Source organism: Octopus sinensis, linkage group LG12 (assembly GCF_006345805.1).
Source record: "Octopus sinensis linkage group LG12, ASM634580v1, whole genome shotgun sequence".
Taxonomy (NCBI): domain Eukaryota; kingdom Metazoa; phylum Mollusca; class Cephalopoda; order Octopoda; family Octopodidae; genus Octopus; species Octopus sinensis.
The window spans coordinates 33273405-33296051 of record NC_043008.1 but is presented as its reverse complement, the minus strand read 5'-3'; the positions used below and the strand labels follow the sequence as shown (position 1 = coordinate 33296051).

Below are 22647 nucleotides of genomic sequence, written 5' to 3'. Positions count from 1 at the left end.
TGGTCAGAAGGACAAAGTAGTCATCATTAGATTCAAATTGAGAATTTGATCGCAGCAGTGGGAGAATTCAGACAGACAAGATTATGCCTTGGTTTTCTTTGGCCTGCTAATACTATGTAGGGATTGTGTGGTTGCTTGACCTGCTAGAAATAGTAACAAAATCTCCCCAATATCACACTGTTCTCTTTAAAAATAATATAGTGGATAATGTTGTCTGAAACAAATACAGAAAAGATGACCATAGCTGGAATGCCTTTAATTATGAGTCTATGCGATCAAAGCTGACTTGTGATTAAACAAAAGTAGTAATCTAGGACAATGGTTCTTGACTGGAGTTCATATGGTCCTTGGGTTCATATAAGATTTGGTTGTTAAAATTTAAGTGCAATAAATTGCTTATATATCTACAATACTCAAAATATTTTAATATTTTTATACAATTCCTAATGATATTTAAGATTTTTTAAATATGTATTGAATGGCTATGGAGGTCCAATAGAGTAAAATAGGAATCAATGGAGGTCCATAGACAAAAAGTGGTTGAGCACCACTGGTCTAGAAAAAAACATATACTGCACATGTCTCGATTAATCCTTTAACATTCAGATTAAATTGTATTATAATTCTTATTTATTGACATTGTTTTGAATTAATTAGGCATTATCCTGTACCTTCAAGATTTTGATGATGTGATTGTATATTTTTTGTATGACATTGTAGGGTAGGTGTTAGAAGCCAGATCTGATTAGTTTGAACTTGAAGCAGATAGAAGAATATTTTCGCCAGATTTGGCTGGTTTCAAATCAAATTTATTGGCAGAAGAGCACAATGTGCTTAAGCCCTTTTACTCTTTTACTTGTTTCAGTCATTTGACTGTGGCCATGCTGGAGCACTGCCTTATTCTTTGTAAGCCTAGTACTTATTCTATCGGTCACTGTTGCCGAACTGCTAGGTTATGGGGACATAAACGCACCAGCATCGGTTGTCAAGCGATGTTGGGGGACTAACTCTGACACACAAACATACACACACACGCACACACACACACAAACATACACACTCACACACATATATATACGATGGGCTTCTTTCAGTTTCCCTCTGCCAAATCCACTCACAAAGCTTTGGTCTGCCCGAGGTTATAGTAGAAGACACTTGCCCAAGGTGCCACGCAGTGGGATCGAACCCAAAACCATGTGGTTCGTAAGCAAGCTACTTATCACACAACCACTCCTACTCCATGTCAAAAAAAAAATAGTTATTGTTATATACAGTTTTATGCATGGTTGCCACAGTTGTCTAGAGCCTCTTTGAACAGGGGAGTGGTGGGCAGTTGAATGACATCTTGTGGTAGCTTGTTCCACGGGGCTAAAGGGTTAAGGTCATAATTATGGCTTATAGAAGAGGTGTTATAAAAGAAACTTTTTCCCCCCACTTCAGATACAACATTTCAAATTTATAGGAGGAATGGAGAAGGTGGAAAAGAAATAATGTTTGATATTTTTGTATTTCTTGAGGTCATTTATGTAAGTGATGTCTACAAATGTGAATTAAAACAAAGGATTTATGGGTCACAAGTTTCTATCAATCTGCATGTCCAACTGTTGTCATTTACATCATCATAATCCTTATCATCATCATCATTGCCACTGACATATTTTGTTGGTTTTTCCAAGCTTGTATAACACTTTTATTACCACATTTCTGTTGTAATATACTGATATATGTTTCAATTAATTTTGAAAGTAATGAAGAATTTAATACAATAACTTTTGCTATTATTAAGCTGGTGGTCAGAACATATATTTACAAGCAGGTTTGATGGAAGGTTATAAGTTACTTTAAAAATGGGCAATTTGTATCAAAGAACCATGGGCAGTTTAGTATCAAAAGGATTAAATAGCACAGGTCTTATCCAGCACAGCATTTTCCCATTTGTTGCAAACCCTTGTCATCACTGTTGTGAGGTTCCACCAACTGAAACTTCACTAACTTTCTTGTAGTAATTTGTAAATATATTTATGATAGGACTCAGTAAAATGTAAACATGTTATCTTAGCTTTGCTTGCTATAGATATTTATTTTAGCTATATTTAAGTTCACTTAGCTGGGCCTCTCTGCAAGAAAAAGAAATATTGCAGATAGAGACTACGGACATCATAAACTTTTGTCAATCTTTTGTTTTCAAACCTGCTAGAAGCTAAACTTGTTACATCTTACACTTAAAATATATATATATATAGCATTAACATTTTTGGCTAAATTTTACCTGCAACATATTTTTTGTTTTACATGGGTTTTTTAAAAATTGTTTTAGAATGCTGTTCTTATTGTTGTTATCTAGAATTGTAATTCCTACTGATATAAAACAACCAACTCATGCTTTATCTATTTTGTCCCATTACTACATAGCATGCATACCAACCACCTTCCCTATTGACTGCTATCAAATTTCGTCTACATAAACTTTTTACATTCATGATTATTCATACTTACAAAGTCAGTTACATGAGTGAATTACATTAAGTTAAAGCATGTGAATAAGACGAAACACAGAATCTGCATGATTTAATTTTTTGCGAGTTTCAGTTACACACACACACACACACACAGCATTTCTGTGCTCACTTTCCATAGTGCCAAAGGTTTGGTGAGTTGTCTTGGTCCAAGTCAATTTCTCCTTCAGTGTTACTGACAGATTGGAGGACAACATCTTGCTTGTAAGTTTTATTTTTGCCTTGGTTTCTATCTTAGAACGTCTTCTTAACTGCAACCACTTTACAGAGTGTACTAGATGCAGTTTATTGTGATACCAGCACTTGAAAGGTATTATGTCTTCCAATAAGACTAAAAGGTCCTTTTGTCTTCACATTTTATGGAGTTTGCTCGGTTGTATTTTGTCATTGCACCAGCACTAAAGAGGTTGCTATGTCCTTGACAAAATTGAAGGTGACCTCTCCTCACTTACAAACACATCTCTGCTCATTTATGAACCACTCTACAGTGTCCTGGGTGGATTTATAGGGGTAAACAGCTCTAGTGGGGTTAGCTAATATACTGTAAGTTTAGAGAGTCACCATTCTGTATAGTGTTTACTTGGGGCTACATGGCTCAGGGGGTGAGCAGAAAAGCGCAATGATGACAGAAGAACCAGGATGGATGGGAGACAGGAACATGAGTTTGATGGAAGCAACTGTGATTGGGATGAAAGAGTGTTAGAAGGGGGTGAGAAAATGAGGGATGCCAATATCAGGTGGCTTGGAAAGGGAGGCAGTATAGATGGGGTTACAAGTGATCCCTTGTGTATATGCTTGAGATAGACAAGAGTTAGTGGAGTCAGAGGTGGTATGTATTTCTAAACATTTAGGAATTGTGTTGTGAAAAGTATTTTATAATTGGCAACATAGAAATGTCAGGGAGTAATGTGCTAGTAGTAGTAGTAGTAGAGATGGTAAGAGAAAGAGAGGTGGTTGGAGGAAGAGGATACAGCTTGTCTGTTAACCAATGTTGGATAGAGAACTAGATGAGTGAAGGATGTGTCAGTGCAGTGTGAGCTTAAGTTTATGTCTGCCACAGGTTCTCCAACAAATCTATGAGAAAGGATTGAGTAATGTTATTTAGTCCCACGTGAGTCCTGATTGTGTAGACCTCACAAAAATAAAACAAGTTGCAAGAGGCTGCGGTGCTACAGCTGACCCATCCAATCCATACCAGCATGGAAAAACAGTTGTAAAATAATGATAGTAAATTGCCCACTCCCTCCTCTTCAAAATATCCAATGCATTGTCTATGTGAAAAACTATAACTTTTTTTCTCATTTTTCTAGGAGATTGTGCAAGCTTTGTGTGAAGCATTGCGCTAACTCACGAGCCATGTCTCTACAAGGTTTTAAAGCTGTGAATGAACCGATTCTGTCTTACCTTCCTGGAAGTGATGAACGGATCAGATTAGAGGCAGCACTTGAGAAACACCAAAATCAACAAGTTGACATACCACTTGTTGTTGGAGATGAAGAGATTCGAACAAAAGACGTTCATTATCAAGTTGCAGTAAGTTTAATGCTTTTACTTTTCTTCTACAATTATTATTATAAAGCAGAAATGCTATATCAAACTTAAGAATCTTAAAAAAAATGTGGAGGGTGCATTAAATAATCTAATCAAAGATATGTGTATGAAAAGAGACAAAAAAACAATGAGACTAGGAGGTCACAGCAGGAATGTCTTTTATCATATGCCTACTTGATCAGGGCTGATCTGAGATTAAGCAATCAAAATTTAAGATTACAAAGCAAATTACAAAGCAGAATAGGTAAATTGTTGCCATTTTATATTTTTATTTCACGCATGTGAATTGTTTGTTTTTGATTTTGTTGACTACACAGTAGAGTAGGGTCAATTGGGCACTGTCTGTGAGAAAAAACAGCACCATGACACAATTCACTCTGCCAGAAATTTAGAAATGACATGCTATACTGCTTGGCATATGTGCTGGAAGCTCCAGTTTGAACATTTTGCAGTGTTTGGGTGTAAATCTGAGGACATGTACTGAGTGTCATAAAAATAAAACATCCAGTGAAAATCATGATGTTTGGCGTGATCACTAGTGATGGTGACATTATACCTCCATTCATCTTCCCACATGGCCTCTGACTCAACTTGGAGGCCTACATAAGTGCTAGGAGGAGGTAGTGCTGCCCTGGGTCAAGAGGGTGGCTGCTGGAAAACCCTATGTCTGGCAACAAGACTCTGCACCATGCCACACAAGCAAGAGAACCCAGTCATGGCTGTCAGATAATTTCTGTGACCACATCACACCCTAACATCTGACCACCTAACTCTCCAGACTGCAACCCCCTTGATCATTATGTGTGGGATGCAGATGAGTGAGAGACCAATAAAACTCCTTGTAACACCAAAGATGAACTGACGGCTAGGATTATGGCAGCATTAACCAACTTAAACAAGGAGACCGTCCGGAAGAGTTACAAGAGATTCTGAAGTCATCTGAGGCTGTGGTTGAAGCCAATGGTGATCTTATTGAATAAATTTACTCTTTGATATTTCAAGATATTTTTATGTAATTTTGGTAAGTATATCTGTTAAAATGAGATGTCAGTGTTATTTTCATTTTTGTGTAATTTAGATGACAGTTTATTCACCGCATCCTGTATATACACATTCTATTAATTAGTAAAAAATTACTCCAAAAGAAATATATCTCCACATTGGTCTGACTACATTGATTATCATCATCATCCTCATCGTTTAACGTCAGCCTTCTATACTGGCATGGGTGGGATGGTTTGATGATCCAGCCAGGCAGAAGGTTGCACCAGACTTGTTTTGGCAGGATTTTTACAGCTGGACACCCTTCCCAAAGGGCAGCCACTCAGCAGAATGGACTTATTGCTTTTTATGTGGCACAAGCACAGGCAAGGTCAGTTTTTGGCAAGGTTTTTACAGCTGGGTGCTTTTAAGTGACACCTACACTGACAGGTTCACCAAGTACTTGCAAGACAACAAAAAAAAAAAAACTCTTTTGGGAGGGGTGGGGGCATTGGAGGAGACGATCTTGTGTCAGATGATGAAAAGTTATAGTGAGGCAGAGAGACAGAAACACGTGTCTTGCTGTAGAGGAGGTACAAAGTTACTCAGTTGGTGAGAGAGAGACCAGGAATGAAGACAGAAACAGGTGCACGGATCTTTACCTTTTGACTGACAGATTTAAAAAATCATTTTTTGTAACTAAACACTTTCAAACTTCGGACACTGGTAGAATGTGTCATATAAGATATCTTTTACTCTTAGCGTTTTTGAGAAAAGCTTATATTTAGGAAGTTATTTCATGTTAAAGTTCTCGTATTTCGGTAATTTCAACCAATCAGTGACGTGTATTCAGCTGAATAAAATTACTGCTGTTGTTTGTCAATAAGAACTTCCAGCGGTGTATATTTCGTTTGTCACTGTTATTTATGACAACCCTAACCCTAAAACCATAACCCTAAAATCCTAACCCTAACACCCTAACCCTAAAACCTTAAAGCTAAAACCAGTACAAACACATGAACGATGTCATAAATAACAGTGACAAATGAAAAATACACTGCCGATAGGTGTTGTTGACAAACAACGGCAGTAATTTTATTCAGCTGAATACACACCATTGATTGGTTGAAATTACTGAAATATGAGAACTTTAATGTGAAATAACTTCCTAAATATAAGCTTTTCTCAAAAACGCTAAGAGTAAAAGATATTTTATACAACACATTCTACCAGTGTCCAAAGTGTCAAAGTGTTTAGTTACAAAAAGTTATTTTTTAAATCTGTAGGTTAAAAGGTAAAGTTCCCAGGTGCACTGCCACAAAGAAAATATATGGTTACCCAACCTGAAGGAAGTGCAGGAGAAGGAGAGAGTGGGAGACAGCAGGATAGGGTGTGTGAAAATTTTTGTTGTTATATGTGTGGGTGGGAAAAAAAACAGTTTTAAATTTGAAAAAGAAACTGAAAACCTATCTCTTTCTTGAAAAAGGATATTTTTTCTGTTCATGTTTGTTATGTCCACTCATTTATACTCCACCAGCTTATGTTGTTGACATCATCTAATTGAACAGCATTACCACAAGGTATTGAAATTATGATGATATTTGGTTGATAACTGACAAGGAGTTGAGCACGTCCACATCCATTGTGTGCTTTTTCTGTTTTTCCACGTTGCTTTGTCATCCTCCTGTACCACATTATTATTATTATTTTTTATAGCTCTGATAGCATAATTTTAATACACTATGCAGCTGGTCAATACTTTGAAAACACTTCTATAGTGTCAAACAGAGCAACAACTGTGCACTAGAAATATTTCATCATCCTCAACAGTAACAAGCCAATGAGGGAATTACTACTTGGTTGCTTGATCTGCATCCAATTAGAAATAGTAGAACAATAAATATCCCCCAAATCACATCCAACCATCTTTAAAAAAAAAAGGAAGGAAGGATGCATCTGAAGAGTAAAAACAAGATGGTCACAGAATGCTTTTAATCATTGGTCTACTTGAACTAAACAACAACTGCAGCAACAATTTCCAGCTATTTAATTTTTCCATGAAATTTAAATTAACCCTTTCATTACTGTATTTATTTTGAATTGCTCTGTGTTTCTCTCAGTTATTTTAGATATAACAAAGAATTTAGTAAAATATCTTAGTTATCACTAAGCTAGTGTTAGGAACATTAATTGTGGCTAAAGGTTTGGTGGAAGATTTTAATTTAAAACTTAGGAAAACAAGACATTTGTACTACAGAGCCAGAGCCGGTTTCGGCCGGGTTGGTAATGAAAGGGTTAAAGACTTTAATATTTCAAGCTGAACTTCCTGTCACTAAGATACTTATTTTAAATCACTAAACCAGTGATCTTTGATGAAAAATCTCTAACAAAAGGTATGGCAATGTGGTTAAGTAGCTTGCATTGCAACCAAGTAGTTTTGGGTTCAGTCTCACTGTGCAGCACCTTTGGCAAATGTCTTTTGTTATAACCTCAGGCTGACCAGTGTCATTGAGTGAATTTGGTAAATGGAAACTGTATGGAAGCCCATCATGTGTGTGTGTATACACACACACACATCATCATCATCTGTCTTTTTCTGTTTTCTTTATGGAATGCAAAAAATCTAAACTAATTATCCTTTCATCTTTTACAAGTATTCTTTTTTAATAAACTTGAAACTAAATACCAGAATTTATTTAAAGAAAAATTTTTTAATTATTACTATAATAATCTCTTCTATTGTTATTTCTAGCCATTTGATCACCAGAAGAAACTTGCTAAATATTACTATGCCAATAGTGTAAGTAATATGTCTTCTTCATTTTATATTTCTTTTTTAAATTCATTTCAACAATCTTGAGGTTTTTTTCTCTAATATTTTGTCAGGGATAGTCAAAGATGTAATTATCTAAATCATAGCTACATAGTTCTTGATCTATATAAAACTGTACATTTCTTTCTTTATTTACTTTATAAACTAAAACATCATGTGTCTTTCTCAAAATAAGTTCAAACAAAATAATTCTTTTTTCGTTTTTTACTGCTCAAGTTTTTGTTGTAAATGTATACTAAATAATAGAATTTATTTAAAAATTAAAAAAACATAAAGAAGACGATGACTGCAATTATAATTTTTCTTGAGTAATAACCTTTACCAATATCCTTCATTCTGTTAATCCTTAGAACATGTCTAAAACATTTGATTAATCCTCCATCATTGGTGCTTGTATTGGATCATTTTGTTTATCCATGGTTATCCTCCAACCATAAAGCAGCCACAAGTCTGACTAATTACACAATTATTTTATTAAACTCTCCCATCCCACTGTGTTAGAAAAGTGAGATGTTGGAAATTGTTTTACAACTGTTGGCCTTATTTTGTATAATCACTGTAAGTTTCATTCATATGTCAAGTATCAGTTAATGTATCTAGGAAAGATGGCTCCTTTGTTATGGACATTTTAAACAAATACATGAACTACAAAGTTGCTTTGTCTGGCAGAATTCTGGTTTAACTCTTTAGTATTCAAACTGGCCATATCCGACTCATAATTTACCTGTTTTATCTTCAATTGACCAAATCAGACCCTACAATGTCATTCTAAAAATAAACAGTCATATCATCGAAATCTGATAGCTACAAGATAATGCCTGATTAATTCAAAACAATGTGATTACATAAGCATTACATTTGACAGACTAATCTAAATGCTAAAGGGTTAAGCATCCTATACAACTCCACATAACTTTTTTACTTTTTGGAATTTTCAAAAACTTTTTGTGAGTATGTGTTCTGCACATGGGAATTTATATAATTATGCATAATTTAAAAATTTTTTTTTTAAACTCCCTTCCTCATAAATCCTAAAATTTCCACTCTTGACATTCTTTTTTTTTATAGTTTTAAAACACAGAAGGTATGAACTTGCTATTTGTTTCTGTATATAATTAAAACATTTTAAACAAATACAGTATAATAAAGATTTTAGAGGAGCTGAGAAGAATATCTACAACTTAATATATCATCATCATCATCGTTTAATATCCATTTTCCAATCTGGCATGGGTTGGACAGATTGATGGAAGCTGGCATGGCTAGGGACTGCAATAGGTTCCATTGTCTTGGCATGGTTTCTACAGCTGGCTGCCTCTCCTAATGCCAACCACTTTACAGTGTACTGGGTACTTTTTATGTGATACTATCACCAATGCTTTTTATGTGGCACCATCACCAGTGCTTTCTATGTGACACCAGCACTGACAGGGTCACCAAGTACCTTGCATGACAAAATCCCCTCAGCTGGGAGGTAGGGGAGATTTGTTGAGAGATTTAAAGTGACAAAGGGCCTCTCGCTCAGAATGAAAGGTAGATTGTATGATGCATATGTGCAAACTGCTTTGTTACATGGCAGTGAAACATAGGCCGTGACTGCTGAAGGCATATGTAAGCTTGAAAGAAATGAAGCTAGTATGATCCGCAGGATGTGTAATGTCAGTGTGCACACACGACAGAGTGTAAGCTCCCTGAGAGAAATGTTGGGCATAAGAAGCATCAGATGTGGTGTGCAAGAGAGACGACTGCGCTGGTATGGTCATGTGCTGCATATGGATGAGGAAAGCTGTGTGAAGAAGTGTCAATCCCTAATGGTGGAAGGAACCTGTGGAAGAGGTAGACCCAGGAAGACATGGGATGAGGCGGTGAAGCATGACCTTCGAATGTTGGGCTTCACAGAGGCAATGACAAAAGACAGATCTCTGGAGATATACTGTTACTGAGAAGACCCGGCAAGTAAAGTTAGATCACACTAGTGTCACATAACCAGCCCACTTAGAAAAGTACCTTTGGATCGTCAGGCAAAATGCCTAACTTTTCTATCAATATACTAGTGCCCTATCACACAAGTACACTGGTATCGCACATCCTGCAGAACATACTTGCTTCATTCTTCTCTCGTCTTCTCATGTTCTCTGCATTCAGGGTCTGTGTCTCACTACCATGTAGAATTGCTGTTCATATGCATGTATCATACAACCTTCCTTTCATTTGGAGAGTGAGACCTTTGGCTGGCAACAGAAGTAAAAGCTCTCTGACCTTTCTCCATTCTATTCTTATTCTAGCAATTACACAGTCAGTAAATCCTCTTCCACTGCTAATTAGGTCACATAGGTAGCAGAAATTATCTACTATTTCTACAAAGCCTTAGGAGCATATGAAGAATTATTATTTAGGGATATATTATGCTGAGATTGATCACCTAAATTTTTATAGCATTCATGCTATGATGAGATTTTGGTCAAAATTTTAATTTGAATAAGAAGGGTCTCAGGCAAATTGGTATTAAAAGAGATAATGTTTGTTGGAAATTATCAATAATATCTAGCAGATTATTTTTGTCTTATACTAAAATCTGTTTATCTACCTTCTCCAGGATATTATTAAGAAGGCAATTGATGTCAGCCAGAAAGCCCGTCATGATTGGGCTCGTGTACCATTTGAAGAAAAAAGTAAAATCTTTCTAAAAGCTGCTGATCTTATTAGTAATGAATACCGAATGGATCTGATGGCATCAACCATGCTGGGGCAGGTAATTGTTTTCTCTTTTTTATTTCTCTCTCTCTTTGTTATTATTATTAAAGAAATGAGCAAGGGACAGCAATCAATGTACACTAGCAAACTGTCCATGACACAGATTTATGCCAATGGGTAAATGTTGTGTATAGAATACAATGTAACAAATGCAACAAATTCTATGTGGGTAGCACAACAAGACCGTTACACATTCGCATCAAAGAACTTCTGAACATGAGAGTCTCCTCCTTCAGAAAACATCTAGACAGATGTTGGAACACCGACAAAAGCATAACAGTCACAACTGAGGCCAATGAAAGAAATTTGGGTTATCTAAGAATTAAGGAAGCTATCCTCATAGACAGACTAGCGCCCCAAATTAACAACAGGCTGGAGGTTGGCAGTCAATGTATTATTTAGCTCCATCTGAATGCGTGTAGATTCATTTTTTCATAACATGCTCATCATGTATTATTTATAAAAAAAAAAAGAAAGGAAGAAAAAAAGAAAGCTGCATGTATAATAGATAACTTAGAAGCAGTGCTACGGATGTACCAACACACACGAGCTTGAGATATGGCCGCCCTCACTCGAGGAATTCTGGAAGGAGCTTCATGAGACCACTGCAGAGATGCTTCCGGAAAAAAAAAATTTTGGAAAACCGATTATAGCAGTAACTCTATCAATTATATCAGACCATGGATGATTAAATTATAGCAGTTATTATAGTCCATTGTTGTTAGCGCATTGTTGTGCCAGTCAAGACATTATTTTTTATCAAATAATAACTCATTCTTGTTAGTGGTTTAAAGCCTTTAGTATACAAACAAATTAAATATTCATTTTCTATGTTATCCAGAGATTAAACATTCGAAATTTGTATTTTAAAATATTTACCAATCTAACAAAAATGGCATTTCTTTAATGATTTTATTTTTAAGATTTACCATTTCCATCATATTCAGTTAACATCATGTAATTTCTGTTCTATTTCTTTTGTCTTCCCCAACCATCAGGGTAAAACCATCATACAGGCTGAAATAGACTGTGCTGCTGAACTAGCAGACTTTTACAGGTTTAATGTACAGTTCGGTCTGGTAAGTTGAAATGTTTTATTCTCTCTTCCAAACATTGACCAATATTACTTTCTTTCCATATATATTTTATATATCAATCACTAGCATCTTTATATCAAGTTAAAACTTATCTTAATTAACTCTTTATTTTACATCACTGTTGATTAATGCATGAGCCAAAATATTAAAATTATTGGGATGGTCATGGCTGGAGCATCTTTGGTCTGAGATGTCCTTGTCATATGTAGTGTAAGTAAAGTGAGTTGATCTTGATAAGAAATTGTTGTTGGGTCATGGATTCATTTTATTTGGGACTAGATAAAGGTTAAGTAGTAAAGCTACCTTCTCGAATCATGCCAACTCATAAGGGCCCGTTTCCCAGCTTCATGAATTCCCCACCTGGACAGGATGCTGGTCTATTGCAGAATGACTAACTTTTGCCAGCTGAGTGAACTGGAGCAATATGAAGTGAAGTGTTTTGCTCAAAAACACAATGCATTGCCTGGTCCAGGAACTGAAACCACAATCTTATGATCAGGAGTCCAACACCCTAACCACTAAGCCACGTGTCCTGTACAATTTGGAACTGACCTCTTAGAATAACATAATTAAAACATAAGCCTTTTGCTCACTATGGGGTATAGGTTATTGATGACTTTTCTCCTCTGTTCTTCACTCTAGGGCAGTGGTTCTCAATCAGAGTCCACATGGCCCTTGGGGGTCCATATAAGATTTTGTTGTTAAAATTTATCAGCAATAAATTGCTTATACTTCTACAATACACAAAATATTTTAATAATTACTTTTATATAATTTCTAATAATATTTAATTATAAAAGTATTTGACCCAGGAAGACGTGGGATGAAGTGGTGAGAAAGGATCTACAAATGTTGGGACTCACAGTGGAGATGACAGGGGACTGAGATTCCTGGCAGTTTGTTGTGCTGGAAAAGACACATCAAGCTAAGTAAGAGCATGATCGCTTGTAATCCACTCCAGCCGAGCATCCTTAATCTTGCAGGCTTGTAAGTCTTGGTGCCATATAAAAAGCACCTGTACCACAGTGTTGTGTAAAAGCACCCAGTACACTCTGTAAAGTGGTTGGTGTTAGGAAGGGCATCCAGTCATAGGAACCATACCAAAACAGATATGGAGCCTGAACAGCCCTTCAGCTGGTCAGCTTCTGTCAAACCATCCAACCCATGCAAGCATGGAAAATAGCCGTTAAATGATGATGAATAATTTTTTTTAAACATCGAATGGCTAGGAGGGTCCATCTGAGTCAAATAGAAATCAAAGGAATCCATAGGTTAGAAATGGTTGAGAAACACTGCTGTTGTCTGTCATTTAAAGAACTTGCTCTTGTTGGTTTTGCTTCTGTAACTTTGCTTTTTTTACTAGGTAGGGTGTTGGCTCTTAGGCAAACCCATTTTTACCTCTGAGAAGAGTTGATCCATATTAATCTGGTTTCTATCCTTTGACTTGTCTAGCCTGGGAAGCCCTGCCAGGAGATTGTACTCTACTGGCATATCTCTCAGGGTCAGTGAGACACAAGCTACCATGTCATAAAGACTGGTTCTTTTGGTGGTTAGAATACCATACTTGTCAGCATATACCAGGGTCAGGGAACTTTTTTAACCAATTACCCTAAAATATATTTATTTATGCTGACGTTACCCCCTTGATTTGAAAGGAAGAAAATCATAGATTCTTTGAATTCAAAAGGTTTACTGAATCTATTCATATAGAGAATACAATTATAAATATAAAAAGTATAAAACAAATGCAATAAAATGAATTAATGTCCTCATTATGAAACAAGGATTGTTTTAGAAATTTTTCACTTCAGGTTTTGGAGAAAAGATGTTTCATTTTTGTTGCAGTTACATAAAAATTGGGGCATTTTGATGCCAGAGCAATTTGGATACAGTCTTTAGGGTCCAATCGATTTTGTTAAAGGGTTGAATTGAATAACTACTTAAAACTATTTAAACAAAGCAAAAATGTATGTCAAAAAATAAGGTTTAGTCACTCAACAATGCTTTAGCCACCAAATTGTTTGTTGTTCAAAATGATGTGACATCTCCTAAGCACGTCCATTACATTGGACAGATGCAGTGTTGCCAGGAGAAAAATTTCTATTGTAACATGGAACACATTTCTTATATAATTTTACTTATGTCGAATGAGTCCTCATTACCCCCAAGAATTTCATTTTAACTCCTACTTGGGGTAATTTACCCCGGTTTGCTGACCCCACTATTGTGGTTTATTATATATTTTTTCATTATTGTTTCTTACTAAACCTTTAAGTTACTTCATGTCTACTCACCCCACCTCTACACCTGTTTCCCAGAACCTCCATACTTATTCCACTTGAATAGTTAGTCCACCTCTATTTTTAATCAGCGTGTATAAGTCACCCATCTCTACAGTTATGTCATCAAATCTCTGTGCTTATCACCTACTTTATTTTCTTCTCTAGGAAATGTTCAAGTACCAACCAATCAGTCCAAGTGATGTTGAATTAAACAGAGTGCAATATCGTGGTACTGAGGTAAGTAGATTTCTCCTTCTCATCATTTATTTCTTCTCTAAAATTCTGCAGATAAAGAATAAATCAAAAAACATTATGGTATGGAGATGTAGGCTATCCTTTCAATTCAGTTCAGACTTTATATATACTAGCTGAGATACCTGGCATTGCTCGGGATTAAAATGTTATAGTTTGTATATATTATATTACAGTTATGTTGAAACAAGTGATATGGGAAAGTGCAGCATTGACAACAAAACATTTGTGGAGTAAATGATGGGCTAATTCGACTAAGCAACATGCTATGCATCTGATTGGAGTATTTCAGGTCCTAACTTGTAGGGGTTATATGATTTTTGAATGCACCGAGAAGCTGTCAGTGGATATACTCTCTTTTGTAGCAGTCGGCGCTGTGTCTAACATGACCCATCATCTGAAATTTTGACACCTCCTTCAGGTTTGATGCCCTACATCACTCATAAAGTAAACTTGGAGGAACTGTGTTTGTTCATTTGTGAGTAACAGGGAACCATTGAGGTGATAGACTTGCCCTGGAACTTTGACGTCGGTGTAAATTCATGTTTAAGTATCTTCTCAGATGTAGCAATCGATGTCGTTTGAAATGCAGAGTTGTATTGTCTGATACTGTTCAGAAAATCCTTTGACTGTATGTAAGTGCCTTCTAAAAGATCCATAAGAGGTTGAGAAAGAGCTGGTAGTGCTGGCAAGGTTACCTAATCACCTGAGCAACACATACCATTTGTTTCATTTCAAAATTTTAAAGCTCTACAGAAACGGCAATTTGTGTTTAGCACACCAATTTGGACAGAGTTATCATTTTTATAAGAATGGGATGGATATCTGAAAGTAACTCCAGGAGTTGTGAAGAACAAATTTGTATGTAGTCTGTTTCTGAGAGCTATTCTATTGGACCTCTGTCTAATCATTAAAACCTGTCATATATATATATATATATATATATACCTATGTGTCTGTATTTGCCTTTCTGTAACTTAGCAGTTTGGCAAAAGGGACTGATAGAATAAATACCAGGCTTTAAAAAAATAAGTACTGGGATTGATTCATTCGACTAAAACTTTAAGGTGGTGTCCCAGCATGGCTGCAGTCTAATGACTGAAAGAAGTAAAAGATAAAAGATGTGTGTGTGTCTGTGTCTGTCTGTCTTTGTTTAGGACTGGAAAAATATTGAATTTTAGAAGAAATTACTGTTTTTATGTTGTAGTAATCTGGATTTGTCATTCCATATATTTACTGAGTGGTCAAGGACAAATGGTCCAAGTCTTACTGCAGAGCACAAGTGCAAACGTCTTGAGGTCTGCCAATGTTTACTTGATTGCTACAACAATGAGGGTGAGGAATTCTTGAGCAGAATAGTCACAGACTCCATACTCTGTCATTATGACAGAGTATGGAATGGAAACATCCTGGCTTGCCAGCAACAAAGGAATTCAAGACTTAGTCTTCTGCAGGAACGGTGATGCTAACCCATTTTTGAGACTCAAAAGGGCCTATACTGGAAGACGACCTGGTAAATGGGTGTATGATCAACAGTGCAAGATACAGTGCTTTGCTGGCCAACAAACTGAAGCCAGCAATTTGCACCAAATGCCGAAGCCTATTGTCTTAGAAAGTTTTGTTGTTGCATGACAATGCACACCCAAACTATTGAAACCAGTAACCAATTGGGTTTTGAGGTGCTGGAACACCCTGCCTACAGCCCAGATCTTGCCCCTTCTGACAATTTTTGGACCACTCAAAGATGGTCTACAAGGTTGTCGATTTCATATGAATGAAGATGTGAAAGAAGCGGTGCATAATTGGTTGCACGACCAACCGAAAACCATCTTCTTGGAGGGAATATGCAAGGTTGTAGACTGCTGGACCAAGTGCATTAAAAAGGAAAGAGACTATATAGAAAAATGATGTACTTGTTTATCCCCTCCTTTTGTGTAAATACATTGAAAAAACAAGAGTGAATATTTTTTACTTTCCTCCTCCTCCTCCTCCTCATCATCATCATCATTTAACATCTGTTATCCATGCTGGCATGAGCTGGCACACTGGAAGGCTGCACTAGACTCCATTCTGATTTGGCATAGTTTTGTATGGTTGGATGCCCTTCTTAACACCAACAACTCAGAGTGTAATGGGTGCTTTTATGTGCCACTAGCATGAGTGTCATTTGTGTCACACCAGGTTATGTTTACACCAGCAAAGGTCTTGGTCACTAGTCATTGCCTCTGTAAGGCTCAAATTTTGAAGATCATGCTTCACCACCTTGTCTAACGTCTTCCTGGGTCTCCCTCTACTGCAGGTTCCCTCCATAGTTAGAGATCGGCACTTCTTTACACAGTTGTCCTCATCCATATGCATCATATGACCATACCAGCGCAGTCTCTCTTGCACACCACATCTGATTCCTCTTATGCCTAACTTTTCTCTCAAGGTGCTTACACTCTGTCAAACATGCACACTGACATTGTACATCCAGCGAAGCATACTGGCTTCATTTCTCTCAAGCCTATGCATGTCCTTGGCTGTTATAGCCCATGTTTCACTGACATGCACCATAGCTGTATGCACACAGGCATCAAACAATCTGCCTTTCACTCTGAAAGAGAGGCCCTTTGTTGCCAGCAGGGGTAGGAGCTCTGAACTTTGCCCAGCCTAATCTTATTCTCATAGCTACGCTCTCGGAGCATCCATCCCACTACTAACCTGGTTACCTAGATAACAGAAGCTATCTACTACCTCTAGCTTCCACCCCTAGCAGTTGATGGAGTCTATTTTCTGCACATTTTCAGCATTTATTGTATCTGTGCAAAATCGTTGTACCACATTTATTGTACCACATACAAAAGTTAGTTTCCTTGTTGACCCTCCTCTGATGTTGCTGCACCTTTTATGTGTCCATGTGAGTGTATCTTATGAAGTTTCTACCTACACCTTTTCTGCAGATTGATCAGGGCCATCTACCTGAAAGTATTTGTGATTTGTCTGCCTTCCTATTTACTATGGCTTTGGTTTTTGCTAGGTTAACCTGAAACTTCTCTAGTTCAGGTAAGGATTCAGCTGTAAGAGCAAGGTCATCAGCATAGAGGAGCTCCCAGGGGCAGCCTGTCTTGAATTCCCCTGTTATTGCCTGGAGGACTATGATGAACAAGAGGGGGCTGAGCACCAATCCTTGGTGAACCCCTACTTGAATTCTGAATTCTACTCATTGCCTACCCTCACCTAACTGGTAGTGTCTCTGTACAAGGCTTGTACAGCTTTCGCCAACCACTTGTCTATCCCTAGTTTCCTCATTGGCATCAAATAAGGGATCAGAAGACTCTGTCAAAAGCTTTCTCCAAGTCAACAAAAGCCAAGTACAGAGGTTTATTTTTGGCTAGGCCTGCAGTTGCCTTACCAGCAATATAGCATCAGTGGTACTTCTACCTGGCACAAAATCAAACTGCATCTCATTTAGACTCTCTCTCTCTCTCTCTCCCTAATTAGTTAGGCTATGACTATCTCCGCAACTTTCATCACCTGATCCAACAGTTTGAAACCTCTATAATTATTTCTATCTAAGGCACCACCTTTACCTTTGTAGCAATTGGCTATGGTGCTGCTACACCAGTTATTGGATATGACTCCTTCACGAACCACCTGATTTACAATATGGATCACTAGACCATAACCCACACTGCCAGATATTTTTAGCATCTCAGTGGTGATTCCTGATGGGCTGGGGGCTTTCCCTGTCTTCATATCCTTAATTGCTTTATCTACCAGGGTACTGTTGATTTGGGTAGCTAGTCCCTCAAGTTGGCAAACTCTCCTCCTCCCATTCATTCTTCATGTTCAGCAGTCTTTCATAATGGCATGCATACATACATACATATTTTGTTGTGTCTAGGATTAATATAATTAGCATACACACTGGTTCAATTCCACCCATTTATTAAGTATCCAATTGTTTTGTTTTTCTTTGTTCTTAAATTGTTCTTATATATATATGGGTGTGTGTATATATATATATACACACTCATATACACACATACACACCCTCTCTGTCTATCTGTCTGTCTCTCTCTGGATTTCTTTCAATTCCCATGTACCATATCCACTCGCATGACTTTACTTGGCCCATGGGTGCTATAGTAGAAGGCATTTTCTCAAAGTACCACGCAGTGGTACTGAATCTGAAACTGTCTGCTTGAGAAATAAACTTAGTACTACACAGCCATATCTGTACTTATCAATAATAATGACAATGATGATTACGATTCCTAGTTATTTTTGCTTCAGCAGACTCATATCACAAAAGTATATACTATCTTAGAAATTGTAGTTTTATAACAACCATTCTGATAGCAACCAAATCTCTCTTAATAACAGCCTAACGTATTGAAAAGCTGATACATTGGATAATGTGATACTAGTAAAAAAAATTGGGTTGTCATAGCTAGAATGTCTTTGCTTGCAGAATTCAATCATGATTGTCCCAAGGTCAAACAACAGCAGATAGATATATCAGATACTATATCTTGGATTTATATCTAAGATATATAAGCCAATAAGGCAGGTTCTATGCAGTTTCTTGACCTGCTTTTCATATTATTTCAGTCAGATCTTCCTGAAATGATATGTTATTTTAAATAAATAGGGCTATATGCATCACCATGTGATGCTTATGAATGAGGATAGCTGCATAAAGAAGTGCTGATCTCTAACTGTGGAGGGAACCTGTGGAAAAGGTAGACCCAGGAAGATGAGGGATGAGGTAGTGAAATATGATCTTTGAATGTTGAGTCTCATGGAGTGACCAAGACTATTGGCAATTTGCTGTGCTTGAGAAGACACATCAAGCTAAGTGAAGTCATAGTTGTAGCTACTGGCAGGGGTTGGATGGTTTGACCATAGCTGGCAAGCTTGGAAGCTGCACCAGGTTCCAGTCTAATTTAGCTTGGTTTCTACAGTTGAATGCTTTTCCTAACGCCAATCACTTTACAGTGTGTGCTGGGTGTTTTTAATGTGCCACTGGCACGAGAACTTTTACATGGCACTTACTATGTGACACCAGTAAGAATTGTTTAAAAATAATCATTAAAATATTTTGTGTATTGTGGAAGTATAACCAATTTATTTGCAGATAAGTTTTAACAACAAAATCTTATATGGACCCTGATTGAAAACCACTGCTTTAGTATTTAAGCTGGACATATCAGGCCCATATATTCTACATGTTTTATGTTAAAACCAGCCAGATTCAGCCTCTAACTCTGCCATACAATCTTATCATTAAAATCAGGAAGCTATGAGATAAGGCATGATTAATTCAAACCAATTTGAATAAATAAGTATTATGTAATCTGAATGCTAACGGGTTAAATCAAACACTAATTTGGACTTAGCCATAATACCTAGACTAATCTGCAAACTGTGTTTTTGTTGGTATCAGGATTAAATAATTAATGAAAAACGTTTATGTGCAAATCAGTATCTGTTAGCAAACCTAAGGATATTTCATTTAACTAGAGTTTTTAAGCCTTTGGTTTTTTTCTATGAAGAGAATAATAAAATGTATTTACATCTGTTTGAATTCCCACAGTGAAAGGATAAAAAACTGTAGATTTATTAATTCAAAAAATTATCTTAGGTTTTTAATACATGAAATATGTTAAAAATATAATAACTTATCAATATGGCTACATCATCTCTAAATATACTTTTACATACATGCATACACGTGTGAACATACATACAAGGTTTGATCAATAAATATCCAGACTGTTGTCATAGTAACAAAGCTAAAGCACTCAGAGTGAAGTTGCTTGGCACAGATTGACCTTAGATACTGCTGTTTACAGCAGTGCTTGGAAGAAACATGTGTAGCATGTAATCATTGCATTGACCATGACAGAGAAAGTTGTCATGGTAATACCTGTTCAGAGGCCTATGCAAAGTTGCAGAAAGTTTTTGGAGAGGAGTGTATGAGCCATGCACAAGTGTACGAAAGGTTCAGCTGTTTCCAAGATGGCCAAAAAAATGTCAATAGTGATGAACATTCTGGAACCAGCAGAACTGAGAAAAACATTGCAGATGTGTGTGCAGCTGTGAGGAGAAACTGTCGAATCACCATCTGTGAGTTATCAGAGGATGTGCTGATTAGTTACGGTTCAGTTTGGGTATGAGATGCATGTCTGCCAAATTTGTGCCAAAACTGCCTTCTGTGTCGAGAATGATGAAAACTTTGTGTAGGCCTCTGAGCTGGTATCGTCAAGCTTTTGGCAAAATTTGATGCAGATTCTCTGCTCAACATTCTCTGTCATGGTCAATGTGATAATCACACGCTACACATGTTCCTTCCAAGTACTGCTGTAAACAGCTGAAACGAGCTAGAATGTTAAAACTTAGTGCACATGCATAGCAGAATTCAAGGTCAATCTGTGTCAAGTGGCTTCACTCTGTGTGCTTTAGCTTCATTACTATGGCAACAGACTGGATACTTATTAATCAGACCATATCTACATACATATGCATTACAGCTGAATATATTTAGACAGCTTCAGCATGCCTTTCACAGTTCCTGATTTATTTCTGTCTGCTCTCTTTTTCTCTCTCTCTTCTTTCTCTCTCTCTCTCTTTCTCTCTCTCTCTCTCTGTTTGTCTCGTTGTTATTAGTTACTTTTATTCTCTTTCACTTACATATATTTCAAATGAGTACATACACACACACACTATATATATATATATATATATATATATATATATATATATATATAAATGGATGAATGAATTATCCTTTGTTTACCGTTAACATGGAAAATTCAATAAACAGTTACCAGGGTAGCAAAATTCACGCAAGTAACACGGATGAAGCGACCTATTCAAAGGTAGAAACTCCGGTCTAATGTGCAGTATTTTGTGTAGTATAAGTAAATAGATGGAGTTGAACGCAGATGTTATTCAAATTCTTTTACTTTCAGCATATTTTAATAACATCTGCGTTCAACTCCATTTATTTCCTTATATATATATATTTATATATTTATATATATGTAAAAGATATTCAAGAAGACATGTCTGTCTGATGAAACCTCATTATATTTTAAACAGCATTTTATTTTTGAAAAACCTGTTGCTTTTTTAATGGTGTAGAAATAGCAGTAATTTATTAGATGTGTCATTTGTTTGTATAAAAGAATAAAATTGAATTGAATTTATCATTTAATGATTAAATTATTTAATTGTTCAATTTATTATTTCAGTTTCCATTTCTAATTTATATCTATATTTCATTATTATCATAATCATCATTGTTTAACATCTGTTTTCCATGCTGGCATGAGTTGGACAGTTCGACTGGGATCTGGGAAGTCAGGACGCTGCACCAGGCCCCAATCCAATCTGGCAGTGTTTCTATAGCTGGATGCCCTTCCTAATGCCAACCACTCCGAGAGTGTAGTGGGTGCTTTTTTACGTGCCACTGGCACAGGGACCAGAGGAGCTGGCATTGACAACGATCAGATGGTGCTTTTTATGTGCCACCGGCATGAAAGCCAGTTAAAGCGGCGCTGGCATTGGCCATGTTCGGATGGTGTTTTTACGTGCTACCAGCACAGGGGTCACAACTACAATTTCCATTTGATTTGATTTTGATATTGTTGTTGATGTCGATGTACTTGACTCAAAAGGTCTCCTCAAGCATGGCATGTTGCCCTACGATCCAAGGTACTTTTGAGTGGGCTGGTTATGTGACACTGGTGTAGGTTACAGCTGTGGACTCACTTTATTTGCTGGGTCTTCTCAGTCACAGCATACCTACAGAGGTCTTGGTCTTTTGTCATTGCTTCTGTGAGGCCCAATGTTCGAAGATCATGCTTCACCACCTCATCCCATGTCTTCCTGGGTATCCCTCTACTCCGGATTCCTTCCACTGTTTGGGAGTGGCACTTCTTCACACAGCTTTCCTCATCCATCCGCAGTACATGACCATAACAATGCAAACGTCTCTCTTGCATGTCACATCTGATACTTCTTGTGTCTAACATTTCTCTCAGGGCACTTACACCCTGTTGTGTGTGCACACTGACACTACACATCCAGCAGATCATGCTAGCTTCATTTCTTTCAAGCCTACGCATGTCTTCAGCAGTCACGGCCCATATTTCACTGCCGTGAAGCATGGCAGTTCACACACATGCATCATGCAATCTACCTTTCACTCTGAGCAAGAGGCCCTTTGTCACCAGTAGGGATAGAATCTTTCTGCCCAGGCTATTCTTATTCTAGTGGTAGCACTCTTTGAGCATCCACCCCCACTACAGACTTGGTCACCTAGGTAGCAGAAGCTATCAACTACTTTTAGTTTCTCCCCCTGGCATGTGATGGAGTCTGTTTTCTGAGCA

At 37.0% G+C, this 22647-nt stretch overlaps 1 protein-coding gene across 3 annotated transcripts in view; it reads left to right on the top strand.

Moving 5' to 3' along the window:
• The window catches only part of LOC115217850 (delta-1-pyrroline-5-carboxylate dehydrogenase, mitochondrial), a 52768-nt gene that overhangs the window by 5170 nt on the left and 24951 nt on the right, over positions 1-22647 (top strand). The window contains exons 1-6 of one of the 3 annotated variants that reach the window (XM_036507839.1): positions 2575-2720; positions 3827-4049; positions 7801-7848; positions 10478-10633; positions 11634-11714; positions 14180-14251. In XM_036507839.1, coding sequence (XP_036363732.1) covers positions 3873-4049; positions 7801-7848; positions 10478-10633; positions 11634-11714; positions 14180-14251 — 534 coding nt within the window. In that variant the 5' untranslated portion in view covers positions 2575-2720; positions 3827-3872. Of the gene's footprint in view, positions 1-2574; positions 2721-3595; positions 3628-3826; positions 4050-7800; positions 7849-10477; positions 10634-11633; positions 11715-14179; positions 14252-22647 lie in introns of those variants that run through there. The other 2 variants (XM_036507838.1, XM_029787552.2) reach the window with 2 other exon arrangements.